We start from the raw sequence: 13,710 nt of genomic DNA on the forward strand, positions 1-13,710 counted from the left end.
AGCACTAAGAGAATACCACCTCAGCTAAATGACTGCGCCCTAGATAGGAGAATTCGCTGCTATAAGCACTCTGCTGGAATTGAACGTCTCTTAAGTAAAGGAAGAAAACACAGACGGATTCCCAAGTAAACTACCTCCAGAATAGAAGACACTGAACAATTCCTTAGAAAGGAAGATGAAGTGGACATACCCCGAATACTGTGCGGTAATGAAAAAAACTGTTAAATGCTAAATATAATGTAAAGTCAAAATTAAATTGTATTCAAGGGTATAAAGCTCGCATCTCATAAGCATCATGTAGTGTACCCGCAACTGTGTTTGTGGAGTGAGCGCTTATGAACCAGGAACTAGGAACCCTCTCTCCGAAGTAACTAATCGCATTCTTTGACAGCGGACAGGAAGGAATCTGCGGAGAGACAGGAAGTGTACACAGAAGCAGACGGACTTTCTCAACCTTCGATAAATAGACTTTATTATTCGCACCGGACATAAAGCCATCCCCGCTTGATCGCCGGAACTGAATACTTGCAGATAAAGAACCTTAAACGAATGAGGCAGTTAGCCTCTGACTCTGTCTTCGCCACGAATCCGGAAGAAAAGAAATACTTTCCCGCCTAGGAAACAAGCCTAGAAAACTTCCCGAAGCTCGCCCACCTTTCTATCTGCAGCTAAGGCCGAAAAAAAGAAAACACCTAATCAGTTGTCTTAACGTTAGAACTTCCGGCAACTCTCACGAAGGAGCCCGAGTCCGCAAGACCGGATGTTAAACTTAAAGGAACGCAATAAATCATAGAAGATCTTACTACTAGAAATTTTTGGGAAGATGGAAAAATGTACTGCAAGTGTTGAGCGGTAGCTAGCAGTAGCCGAAAACGGAAGAATCTTGACTTTCCGAAGGAATAAGAAAAAATCAGCTATTTTGTTTATGGCGGGCCTAAAGATGGAATAACCTTCCTTACAACACCGACTTCCACATGTCCAGCTGACATGGTAAAGCTTACGGGTTGACTTTCTCAAGCTGAAAGAAACACTGTCTAGACATAGCTTTAGAGAGTCCGGTCTGTCTAGCTGTTTGCTCAGCACTCACCTGCAACTAGGTTCATCATGCAAGTTTGGATGATAATGGTGAAACTGCGGTTGTCTAGAAGATCTTCCGCACGAGAAGGAACATAGGAACTTCCATAAGGAGCATTAGGAGTTCTGGAAACCAAGGGCATTAAGGCCAAGAAAGAGCTAGAGTCATAGACGTCTTGACACTCCCGCAATTCCTGATTACCTGATGAATGAGACCGAATGGCGGAAACCACACCTCTCTAAAGTTCTAATGATCTTGTTCCTCCCCCTGAGTTCTCAGATACGACACGGCAGTTACGATGTGGCAAAGCAGACCCACTTCTCTGTTGTGCACTAGGACTGAAAAACACCTGAGGGGTTCCTTTACAGCCCTGAGTTCCCGAAGGTATGACTCCTCTCGTTCCCGATCCCTCCAGAGGCCCAAAGCCTGGGTTCCATTAACGTTGCTCCCCAACCCTGGTATGAGCCATCTGAGTACAGATGAACGTTGGGAAGAGGGGAGACTACAGACCTTCCGGATGACAGATGAACTACTTCTGACTATCACAGAAGATCCGACAAGCGAGAATCATTCCAGACTATACCTGCATTCTTGATGTGGAAGTCCCAGCGATTCCTGAGACAGAGAGAGCATTCTCCCCAAGAGGCTTCTCCGAGTGGGTACCAGCTGTTCCCTGTTGGACAGGAACACCTCTACTTCAACATTTTGTACCCTCGACGATGCATAATTGCCGACACTGGAGACATGAGTTAGAAGCAACAAGTTCGTTATACTGGCCACCTCCCCTGAACCCAGAGCAGCCACACTAATCATAGCCTGCTGTGACGCTCCTGCTGACGACAGCTACATGAAATTGACTATGGAGGAAATATCCTCCTCCCTAAAAGATTGTTGCAGAGCGCAAAAGGCGCCCTCAACAAAACCCTCTCCGAATGTTCAGATAGTGAGGCAGAAGCTTTAAAAGAAGTCCCTCCTCAAATGAAGTCCCTCCTCTCCTGCCAAGAACATTGTACAGTCAGGCAGAATGTTAACCTGGTATGCCAGCCCCTTTGACACCAAAGTGATGAGGTGTCAGGCAGTACAGGATCGGAGGGAATATATCCATCTTGTTTGAGAAAACCCTATCAACCTGGACACATCCACAGAGTGGGACAAGGCCTCCAACTGGTTGCAAAAGGTGTCCTCCAAGATATAAGCCTCCCTAGATGAAACTGAGACCAAACAATTGACGAAGGAACTCGAGAGAGAAGAGCATCAACAGATATGTTGAGAGGAACCCTGACACCCGCAGAAGGGTTACCCGCTACCTTGTTAAAACCCCTCCTGAATAGGAAGCAAGGTTGAATCCTGCTTACTCGACCCTATCAAAGCCACTAACCTATGTCTGCCTCCCTCAATGCCTGCCCAACACGGCCAAAGCAGACCAGATTCTTTGATGATTGAGCAACTACCGGTTCTGTCGCATATAGCGACTCGAACATCGCTTGATTCGGTAGTGTAGGCTCCTCTGGAACCTTGGATTAAGGATAAGTGTGGATGAAGTCCACCATCCACTTATACTCATTCTCATTAGTTGAAGGAGAACTAATATCCGGTACCGGATCCTCTTCATACGAACAATCCTTGTCGGACTGGTCTGACCGAGCCGGAACAGGAAAGAGGCAGGCCGACACCTAGCAAACGCTGCACTCGAAAACCCGAAACCTGGGACGGCCACACCTGGGCGGACAATGCCCACTCCTAAGAGCGAAGAAGCCGCAACACCCAAACCACGCAAATCCGGATGTATCAAAACCGCAAGAGAATGGGAATCCGGAACTGAAGACCCTGAAGACCCGGAATCAACCCCGAACCTACATGGATGTCTAGACGGAGGGACAGAGAAAACTGCAGAAAGTTGAGAAAGAAGCCGAATGAGGGAAGAAGGAGGAAGCCACACTCGGAGTAACCAACGCCAACGTTGGACAGATGGAGAAGGTACCAACCGGACCAAACTCAAAGGAGTTTCGAAGGGGAAGTTACGAGGTACCGAACCCGAGGTAACAGAGGAAGGTAAATTACCAGCTATCCTGGAGAATGGAAAGGCTGAGGAAACTATCAGTGCTGATACACTGAACGCTGGCGCAGGTGAACCGCTGACTGCCATAGCATCCGCAAGAATCGCGGAGGATACATTAAGGTTAGGAACCTGTAAAGAATGAAAATAAGGAGTTGCTGACGCCTCCACAAACACCTGAGAAGCAACTAGATCGGATGCCTGAGAAACTACAGGATTCGCAAAAGGTGATAAAGATGAAGGATCCGTTAAAAGTACCCCTTCCCTTAACCCCGAAGAGCGAGAGGGAGCCACTGAAGCTCTAATATCACAGGGTTGAACCAAGAAAAAACTTTGCTCTGCTGAGTTAAAAGCCAAGAAAAACAGGATGAGCAACAAAGACCCCGAAGAGCCCTCCGATGAGCGGACTGAAAAAGAAGACTGAGGAGGGCAATGGAAGAAGGCTTAGAAAAAAATAGGGAAAAAGGGGAAAATTCCTTAGTGGCCAAGGAGGACAGATTTCAAAGAAAGAAAATAGACTGATTCTGTCCCTCCTCCCCTCCTGATAATCTTGATAGACATCATTATCAAATTCAGAAAATTCTTTAAGACATGATCATGAATATTGGAAAACTCGATCGCCAGAATTACCACCATCGCAAGACGAAAGAAATTTTAACCCCTGAAGGAAAAGGAACCTTCAAAGGAGTATTCAAGGAAAACAAAAATTCAGAACCAGATACATCAGAAACCAAATCTAAATGACCCTCCACAGATCTGGAAACCTTTGTTGCACAGAGCACAAAGCAGGAAATAAAACTGACGATTGCTCTAAATGAGAGACCTAAACATTAGCGACCCCAAACAAACCTGAACCCAAAGAAGACTGCACGTTCCTGAATAGTTCCTAAAGTAGAATTCCTACTCTAAATCCACCTTAGAACTTATGCTTTTAGAGGGAAGGGGGAAATCATCTGCAAACACTGCCTGCCTGCCACGTGAGGGGCGGAGGCGGATCATTCAAGGTTTGCGGTTCTCCATGACCCCCAGCGCCCGTTAGGGCTGGTTCTGGAACAGGCAGGGGGGCTGAAAAAGAACGATTAGTATCTACAACACTAGTACTACTATCCGTATCTCTGGTTTCCATTAATTTAGTCATAAAGCTAGAAAAATAGACTAGACATATTCAGCTAGTAACTTGTCCCCAAATTTCTGAATAATTCTTCCATCTGATCCCGACCAAGAAATCTGACTGATACTACACTGAATCTTCCTACATAAAATACAAACAATGTCGATCGTGTTTGAGGGCACTCATCGTGCGCTGCAAAGATGAGTGTCAGCATCTCCTGCAGTCGAGTGGAAGTATCTGAGCTGACGGCGATGTCTCCTTGTTTGAGTTAAGTCCAAACTATAAAGTCAAAATCGGGAGAAGTTCCTAAAGTATTGAAAACAGTCCAAATTCTTAAATGGGGGTCGGGCTAAATGAGAAGTTAGCCTTACACCACACAGCATGAACAAAAAATTAAGGAAAGAGGGAAAACAAAATTCAGAACCAGATCATCAGAAACCAAATCTAAATGACCCTCCACAGATCTGAAACCTTTGTTGCACAGAGCACAAAGCAGGAAATAAAACTGACAATTTTCTAAATGAGAGACCTAAACATTAGCGACCCAAAACAAACCTCAAAGAAGACTTCCTGAATAGTTCCTAAAGTAGAATTCTACTCTAAATCCACCTTAGAACTTATGCTTTTAGAGGGAAGGGGGAAATCATCTGCAAACACTGCCTGCTCCACGCCGGGGGGCAGGCGGATCCTACATTCAAGGTTTGCGGTTCTCCATGACCCCCAGCGCCCGTTAGGGCTGGTTCTGGAACAGGCAGGGGGGCTGAAAAAGAACGATTAGTATCTACAACACTAGTACTACTATCCGTATCTCTGGTTTCCATTAATTTAGTCATAAAGCTAGAAAAATAGACTAGACATACTCAGCTAGTAACTTGTCCCCTAAATTTCTGAATAATTCTTCCATCTGATCTACCGACCAAGACTCGCCGCCTATCTGACTGATACTACACTGAATCTTCCTACATAAAATACAAACAATGTCGATCGTGTTTGAGGGCACTCATCGTACGCTTGCAGGGTGTGTAGGGCCGATGAGTGTCAGCATCTCCAGCAGTAGAAGGCTATGTCGTCGAAGATGTAAACGAAGTGGAAGTATCTGAGCTGGCAGACGGCGATGTCTCCTTGTTTGACTCATCCAATTAAGTCCAAACTATCCCAAAGTCAAAATCGGGAGAGAAGTCCAAATCCAATCAATAAAGTATCCATCCAGGAGAAAATGCCTTGAAAACAGTCCAAATTCTTAAATGGGGGTCGGGCTAAATGACCAAAAGTTCGCCTGATGTGGGACACACCCACACAGCATGACGAACAAAAAATTAATGTAAATAACCATGAAACGGTTACCTGTTACAATAAAACACTGAGAGGAGCAAAAGAGTCTGAAGATACGATACTAAACAGTAACTTAAGATTCACAAACAGAGGTTCAAAATACATAAAAGCACACACACAAAATTACAATAAAGGGCTGCCATAACAAATACAGAAAAAAACAAGATTGTCATTCCCACATACCACAATCCAACTTAAAACACCAGTTAAGTAATACCTTTGCTTCATACTCTTTGAACTGTCGCTCTCGTTCTTGTCTAAATTTTTCAATTTCTGACTGTGCTTCATCCTTTGCCTGTTTCAGGCGACGAGCCTTACCTGAAATATAAAGTGACAAGTGAATATTTTATCTTCTATACGAATTATCACAACAGTAAATACTATACACTACTAATATTTAATATAACAGTACTGTACTGTATTACAGTACTTTCTCACCTTTGGTAAACTTTGCAATACTAATGTATACACTAACTGATTCTGCATGATTTACTCCAAACTATACATCCAGGTACTTTAAAAAGCTTCTTTGATATTAAATGTATGAACGAACTAGTTTCTATATGACCATGTTTTTCAAGGTAGGGTTCTGTTCAGTAGAAAATGTGTTCACTCATTCTAGGAAGAATGTAAGGAGAATAGCATTAGGTAGTAATGCACTGCATCTTCGCCTGAACGTTTGAAGTTCCAATTGCACAACATCCTCAGGGAGACTTCCATACTCCAATGGTGTGAGGAATAAAGGACCTCTGGAAGTGAGAAGTTCGACAGCGAGGCACATTTTCTGCATATTGGTGCTGCTGTTTGGCAAATCGCCACTCTTGGCAAGAAAAGGATCAGGATCAATTGTGAATGCAAGATTCTATTAAATGATATTTTAATGATAAACAGTTTGTTCATACTACCAGATATATATAGCTGTATTTCTCCGAAGGTCCGACAGAATTTAAATTTCTCATGGGTACACGCAGTGGCCGTCAGGTGGTTAGTACTCCATTCCCGCCGCTGGGAGGCGGGTATCAGGAACCATTCCCATTTTCATTCAGATTTTCTAACGCCACTGTCTCCTGAGGAGGAGGAGGGTTAATATAATATATTCGTGTTGTGTTAAGAACAAACTTTATTTTATCATTAAAATATCATTTTGTTCATGAGACTTACCTGCCAGATATATATAGCTGAACACCTTGGAGGGGGGTAGAGACAGCCAAGAAATAGGGAAAAAACCAATTATTGGTAAAATTATTTTGGTTCCTTATCTGATAGCGTAGCTGACTGAGTGGTTACTGTCACTCTAGTCTGCTTCTGCTTTACTAGAGACCCCAGCGAGGTAGTGACCTATATAGCTGGCTAATTTCTAGATGATCTGTCAACGGGCGTGACCACAATGTGACTGGTAGACTACAGCCCATACAAAGAGTGACAAAAGAGCATTAACCACCTAACCAACACCTAAAGCGCACAAAGGATTGGGAAGACTGCCCAGCAGCCCAATTCAACAACCACAAAACACAATTAAAAGGATAGGATCAGAGTTACCCTTGTCCCCAAGGTTGCTGAAGCAGCAATGTATGGTCCCAGCGAAAGCAATTTCGTATGCTACCCAAACATTCCTGCGCCAAGAGTGTGAGGCAAACGCACTGAATTTCACAAAATGTGGCACTCAAAATGTCACTGAGTACCATATTTTCTTGAACGCCATGAGGTAGCAACTGCTCCTCACTGGGTGAGCGTTAACTCAACAACTTGAAGTTGAGTCGCCACAACTAGAGTGTGCGTCCTTAATGACGCTCCCTAATGAAGAATGCCAGTGCATTCTTCGACAAAGGTTTAACTGGTTGCCTCATACAGAACACCATAAACATCCAATGGACCACACGAGGTCCTGTGCTCTTTTTAAAGGTAGTACTCTGAGAGCTCTAACCAGACATAGAACTCCCCTCAGGTTCCTGTCCAATAAGGTCTGCTAAACCTTTAATTTCAAAGTGTCTAGGCCAAGGGTTAGAAGACCTATCATTCTAGCCAAGAACTTAGGGCTTAAAGAATAGATGCATTGTGTTCCCTTGGTAGCCCACATGACGGCTCCTTCGAACTTCTCTCACTCTCTTCTTCACACAGGAATGCCAAGCCGAGTAAATATCCTTAAGAGATGCAGAGTGGAGAGGCTCAAAAGGATTAAACATCAAAACTGAGCATTACGCCCAAGTTCCAAGCAGGGGAAATCAGCTTGAGGAACCTTTTGGACGCCTTTGGAAAGAGCTCGTGAAGATCGGAGGGTCCTTATTGGCCGTGACAAAGCTAATCCCTCTGTGGGGTGTCTGAATACAATCGAAGCATGTCTGATAACACTTGATAGTCGGAACTGCTATATCGAAGCTTTTTCTCTTATGAAAGGAGAAAATCCGCAACCTGGCTCACAGTGATAGAGGAAGAGGAAAAGCCCTTCTTCTACACCAACCTTGAAGGTTGCTCACTTCGCTAGATATAACTCAGATGAAGAACTTCTGGCTCTAGCGATGGTCTGTACACTGGCCAGAAAAAAACCCCCTTCGCTCTGACCAAGTTTCGAGAATTGAAAGCAGTCAGGTTCAGAGCGGGAGATTCAAAGATATCTCGAAGTGGGTTTGTATGGAGCAGGTCTGCTCATAGGAAGGGGGTCCTCGGAACGCTCTAACAACCAGGAAGAGAAAACTCCGAGAACCAGTGGTTCAAGGCCAAAACATGGGGATGAGAGTCATCCTCGTCCCTGTGAGGCCGTGCGAACTTGGCGTATGACTCTCCCAGAATTTGAACTGGAAAAAAGGCGAAACATCTATTCCCTGCTCAATCCCAGGAAGAGCAACTGATCGCAACTGCCCCAGGGTCGAGTACAGATGAGCTTTACAGAGGGAGCCCGCTGTTCTTGAGGTTTGAGCACATCTCACAAGATGCATGCACCTGGGCATTTTCCCAAAAATCTTGGTGCAAACCTCCTGATGAAGGGCCCATCTTCGCAGGAGTTGATGGCGCCAATATAGGTCTGTTCAACATTTTCGACTCTCGCCACAAAACTTGCAGAATCAAAATAAGTGCGCATAGGCTCAAAGAATAATCTCTCTTGCAAGGCTGAACAGGAACAAGTATTGTCCGAAGTTTCATAGAACTACACGATTGCAAACTTGGACCAAGAATTGGCGAAGCAGATAGCCGCTAAATCTTGAAGTCGATGTGCCAGGACACCTGGTTCCTCTCTCCAGGCCCTAACACTTTCTCTCCTCTAGAGTTGCCCCCCCAACCCGTTGACGACCACTGAAAACAACACTAGGTTGGGGTTCAGAAGCTTGAGGGAGATCCTCTTCTGCAATTCCGCTGGATCGAGCCACCACCACAGATCTTTATATAAGGAAGAATTCTCACCCTTCAAGTCTTCTTGCTTTGTCATCGAACAAAAGAACTGAAGAGGCCTGGAGATGCAGACTCCCAGAAAAAAAAACAAACTTCTCCAGCGAGGAAATGGTCCCCAGACTCATTCCTTCCTTCTCACCTAGCATGTTTCTTTTCCAAGAAGGTCAAACTTTTTCAGACATAGAAGTTGCCGTTCTTGCGACGGAGACGCTTATAAAGTCGCTGAATAGATCTGAATTCTGTGACACAATGGACAGTGAGGGATCAGCTGCGACTTCTCTCCACAGACCAGAAGTCCCAGGGACTTCACGAAAGGTAAGAGTCAACTGAAGCGTCCTCCAGATACCGCTTCACACGCTCGGCAACCAGTCGCCTGGGCGCAGGAGATCCTGACGCGGCGATAGATGCAACTGCATCGCAACGCTTTTTCATGAGACGTAAACACCCTCGAGCAAAAATGTGACGCCAACAGCATCTTGCGTTCCCAGGCGGTCAACCATCTGCAAGTACTGACCAGACCAACGCTGTTTAACTTCGCTGGATCGGACGAGAAGCGTGTTTTCAACGCGGTATGGCCGCTGTGCAGAGTCCAAAGCAGTAGAGCCCTGAACTGGTAATGCCTAGTCCCCAATATCAACCTGAGATACTTCATCACCTAACGTGATGAATTGTGTGAAGATAAGTATCTTGGAGATCCAAAAGATACCATCCAATCCTCGGATGAAGGGGCTCAGTATTGATCATGAGGTTCCATCTTGAACTTCTTCTTCCGGACTGCTGTTCTCACCTTGTTGACGCCCAAGACGTGGTCTCCAGCCTACTGAAAGTTTCGACTAGAAACAATCTGTAGTAAATCCCGGGAACACCGAGTCCAATTATCTGTTCCACTGCCTCCGCCTCTAACATCTGTCTCGAAAGCAGGTCAAACAATTTTCTGTTTGACAGGAAGGCAGTTGGGAAACAAAACAAAAAAGAGTGAGACAGGAAGGGAATCAAGTAACCTCTCTCACAGTAGGAGGGACCAAATGTCTGGCCCTCCTTCACTCTTTCCAGGCTTGTGCAAAATGAAGCCTGCTGCAAAGGGAGTCTGGAGATGAAGGGAGTCACTTGCTACTCTTGAAGTGACACCTTCGGAAAACTCTTCCCGTGCGGTCTCGTGGTTGCTTCCCCATGGAAGCCCCTTTGCTATGCAAACATTTAGCTACTACTTTTTGTATCTGAGATCGTGCAAGCGTTATGAAGGAGATGCAGTTTGAATATAACTTTAGTTTTGAGAAAACGATTTTTGCTTCTCTGTGTATTTATTTGCTTGTTGCTACACAGCTGATGTTTTATGACATAATGAAAAGCCAAAAATAGACTGCAAAGTAATATAATTTCGCTAAATGAAGCAAATGAAGCGAGTGTCAAAACACGGGCTGAGGTTGGCCAGCGACGTTTACTTAGTCAAGCTTTCGAGCTGCTACTGACTGACTGCCACTGACTTTGCCCTGCGGCATTCCTGTTCTTTTCGCTGATGCGTACTATGTCCACAGGGCTGCCATACTCGATTAGATATTATTTGCTAGCCAAAAGGAAATTACCACTGATATATTGACAATATCATTACATTATATGAAAATGTAATTTGACTATGATAGGTTACTGTTTTGTTTATAACTTGAACTGTAAGTAACTTAAAATAAAAACTTTCTGGTATAGAAGATAGTCACAGGATATGTAATATGATGCCACATATAAAATATCCCAGAAAATTATTTCCTGATTTTTCAGCCAAACGCCCTTAAGACAAAGACAACTGCGTGAGGGTGGGAGAGAGAGGCTGACGGGTTGAAAAACTCAGAAACAGATCCCTAAGAAAAAGCCAGAGTCTGATAATCAGAGAAGAAGAAGACGAAAGAAGTTTCTCTTCATACAAAGGCTGTGACGAAAGAGGATGTTCTTCAAGAGCTGGAGGGTCTTGAGGAGTGGTGAAAGTAGTTCCGATTCGCCGACACGTAAGGGAACTCCACAACGAAGAAGTCGTCAACTAGAGTAATGAAAGTAAACATAAAAATGTGGAACGTCACGATTAGCGTACATCCTTGCGCGAAGAGCCATGCTAATCTTCTGTATCGCTCCAATTAGTATATGTACCGCCAAGCAAGTACTGGCTAAATTAAGAAGGACATCAAATGTTGAAGCGGTATGCACATGATGAACAACTGGAGCGTGTCAACACAAGACTTGAAGTTACACGGGCGGCGAAAGGAGCGCCATGACGCGGACGCTGCGCGAGAGGCTCCGCGCAAGTACTAGAAGAGAGTCACAGCGCAGCGCGCTGCCGCCGGCAGGCTACGAAGCGCCAAGGTGAGGAGCGGAAGCCGAGAAGCGCACGGTTAGCAAGACGCCGCCTCTGTCGCGACGAGAAATAACACCTCAACTCGGGAAGACGCAATAGGAAGCCACTAAACACTTTCTCTAGAAGACAGACGCTTGTATCGCCTCCCCAAGCGAGACGAAGGCTGGTGAAAAAGTCTGTACTTTAACAGGCAGATCTCGAATCTTGAAAGGTTCATGAGAGCATCCAGCGCTGTTGTTGCAACCCAACAAAAATCTTACGCGTTGGAGAAGCCACTTCTCGAGAAGGGTCAGAACCTGAGAGAAGGAAGGGGCGAGAGACGCATACTCCTTCCACAGGGAAGCAGTTTCCAGCCCTGCCTTAGCGCCACAGGGGCCGAGTAGAGTGATCATTCTAAAACACTTTATTCTTCTGCAGAGGAATATCCACGCAAATCTTCGGGGAAGATACAAACGTTTCCAGAGGAAGAGGACGTGGAAGGCCCTCTCCTCTAAGCTTCTCTTAAGAGGGCGTAGAGTCCAACCAGAGCTCCAACCTCGTGGCGGGAGGACGTGCTCGAGGACGAGAAGCAATCCTTTCAGGATGCGTGTCTGAGCACGGTATCCCTGGCAGCCTGGGTAGCCATCAGACTTCCGCCGAAGGGACTAGATCGGTGGAAGCCCCGTAACCCCATGCGCGGTTTTCTCGACATGCCCCTCCCTGGTCCTGGGAGTTCGGGACAGAGGTCCAGGCCTAGAGGCACTATAGGGCCGATCTGACGCCCCTCCACAACACTAGCACTAGCACTAACACTCATGCGGCTTGGAATTGCATTCACTTGCCTTCAAGATACCATTGACTCCACACGAGCCAGGGAATTAGCCTCTGCAGCAACAAACTACAGGGTTAGTACAACACACAGGGTTACTAGTAGAGAAAACCCTGACTGTCCAACTAAGGATGCACTCTAGAGGAAGATTTCCTCAGCCTATCACGCCCAATTTAAGACATATAGGCTTCATATTTTCCACTCACCTCAGACAATCCCACACATTCATTACCATTATCATAGAGCATTGAACACCTCATATCATACATAAAGAGTGAGAACTATCAAGTCTTCGATAGCTCACCTTACATTCACCCAAGCTACAGACTCGATAGCTAGAGGTAAGACATCTTAATTATAAGAAAAGTCAAAAGCAAAATCAAAACGTCCACAAAGAGCGAGTGCCAAGTCACAGATCCAGCTCTAATACCAAAACAACCAAAAATACTTAAGTGACAACAATTGAAATCTAAAGGGAGGAATCCTGACAACAGGTGCTGACAGTCCGGCGACAGAGAAAATCTGAATAGAAAATGGGAATGGTTCCTGGATACCGCCCCAGCATGGAATGGGTACTAACCACCTGAATCGAGTACCGCGTGCCGCGTAAATTTGAAATTCTGTCGGACCTTCGGAGAATACAGCTATATATATATCTGGCAGGTAAGTCTCATGAACAAAACACAACTTATGAAAACGTGACAAACAACAGACCATCCGTTGATGGTCCAAATCATAACTGCTATTATTAGTAAACCTCTGGCAAAAGCAGTCATCCACACCAGAGAACAGTATTCTAGTAAAGGACGGACAAATGACCTAAAACAGGTTGCAATCGCATTTTATGTTGTAAAAATATGAGGCTCATGAACTATATCTAACTTTCCTGTGGTATTTACATCCTGTGGCATTTGCTTAACTTTCTTTAGATGTTTCTCAAAAGTAAGAGAGTCAAAAGTTACACCTAACTGGTCCATGTCCCAACTGAGGCTGAGGCCAGCTTCATTTCTCCTAAGTAGAGACTTTGCTACACCCACAAGTGTTACATCATTGGCATAGTGAAAAATCTTGTTTTCCTGGCCAACCACCATACTGCTTGTAGGCATACACCAAAAATAATAGTGGGCCAAGAACATCACTCCCAGAATTCTAGACAATAGGTCCTGGTTCACTAAAGATCCCATCAACAGCAACTCGCTGCTGCCTACCTGTAAGGAAATCCTGAAGTAACCATAAGCATATCCACCCACTCCAAGATTTTGAAGTTTATAAATTAGTGCTTTATGATTTACTAAACTGAAAGTAGCACTAAAATCTATTTGAATTACTCTGCACTCAATACCCTTATCAAGGTTCTCTTGCAAATGGCATGTCAAGTCTAAAAGAGCATTGCAGGTACCTAACTGCTTTCTATATAACACTGACTATCAGCTAACAACCCTTTAGATTCCAAATGTTAGTACTTATAATAGTGGCTAAAAAGCTTTTAAGCAACCTGAGGAGCACAGGGAGAAATGAGATTGGCCTCTGTTGTTACTGCAGTCTATGATATGCCACTCTTTGGAACAGTCACTGTATTACTAAGCTTGCACTCATCCACAAA

At 44.8% G+C, this 13,710-nt stretch overlaps 1 protein-coding gene and 1 pseudogene across 1 annotated transcript in view; both read right to left on the minus strand.

The window, feature by feature from the left end:
- Vha13 (V-type proton ATPase subunit Vha13) overlaps positions 1-13,710 on the minus strand; it is a 60,972-nt gene that overhangs the window by 29,973 nt on the left and 17,289 nt on the right. Inside the window, exon 2 of the mRNA XM_067095665.1 lies at positions 5,792-5,892. Coding sequence (XP_066951766.1) covers positions 5,792-5,892 — 101 coding nt within the window. The remainder of the gene's footprint in view (positions 1-5,791; positions 5,893-13,710) is intronic.
- Positions 11,008-11,108, minus strand: LOC136833599 (U6 spliceosomal RNA; annotated as a pseudogene).

Source organism: Macrobrachium rosenbergii, chromosome 51 (assembly GCF_040412425.1).
Source record: "Macrobrachium rosenbergii isolate ZJJX-2024 chromosome 51, ASM4041242v1, whole genome shotgun sequence".
Taxonomy (NCBI): domain Eukaryota; kingdom Metazoa; phylum Arthropoda; class Malacostraca; order Decapoda; family Palaemonidae; genus Macrobrachium; species Macrobrachium rosenbergii.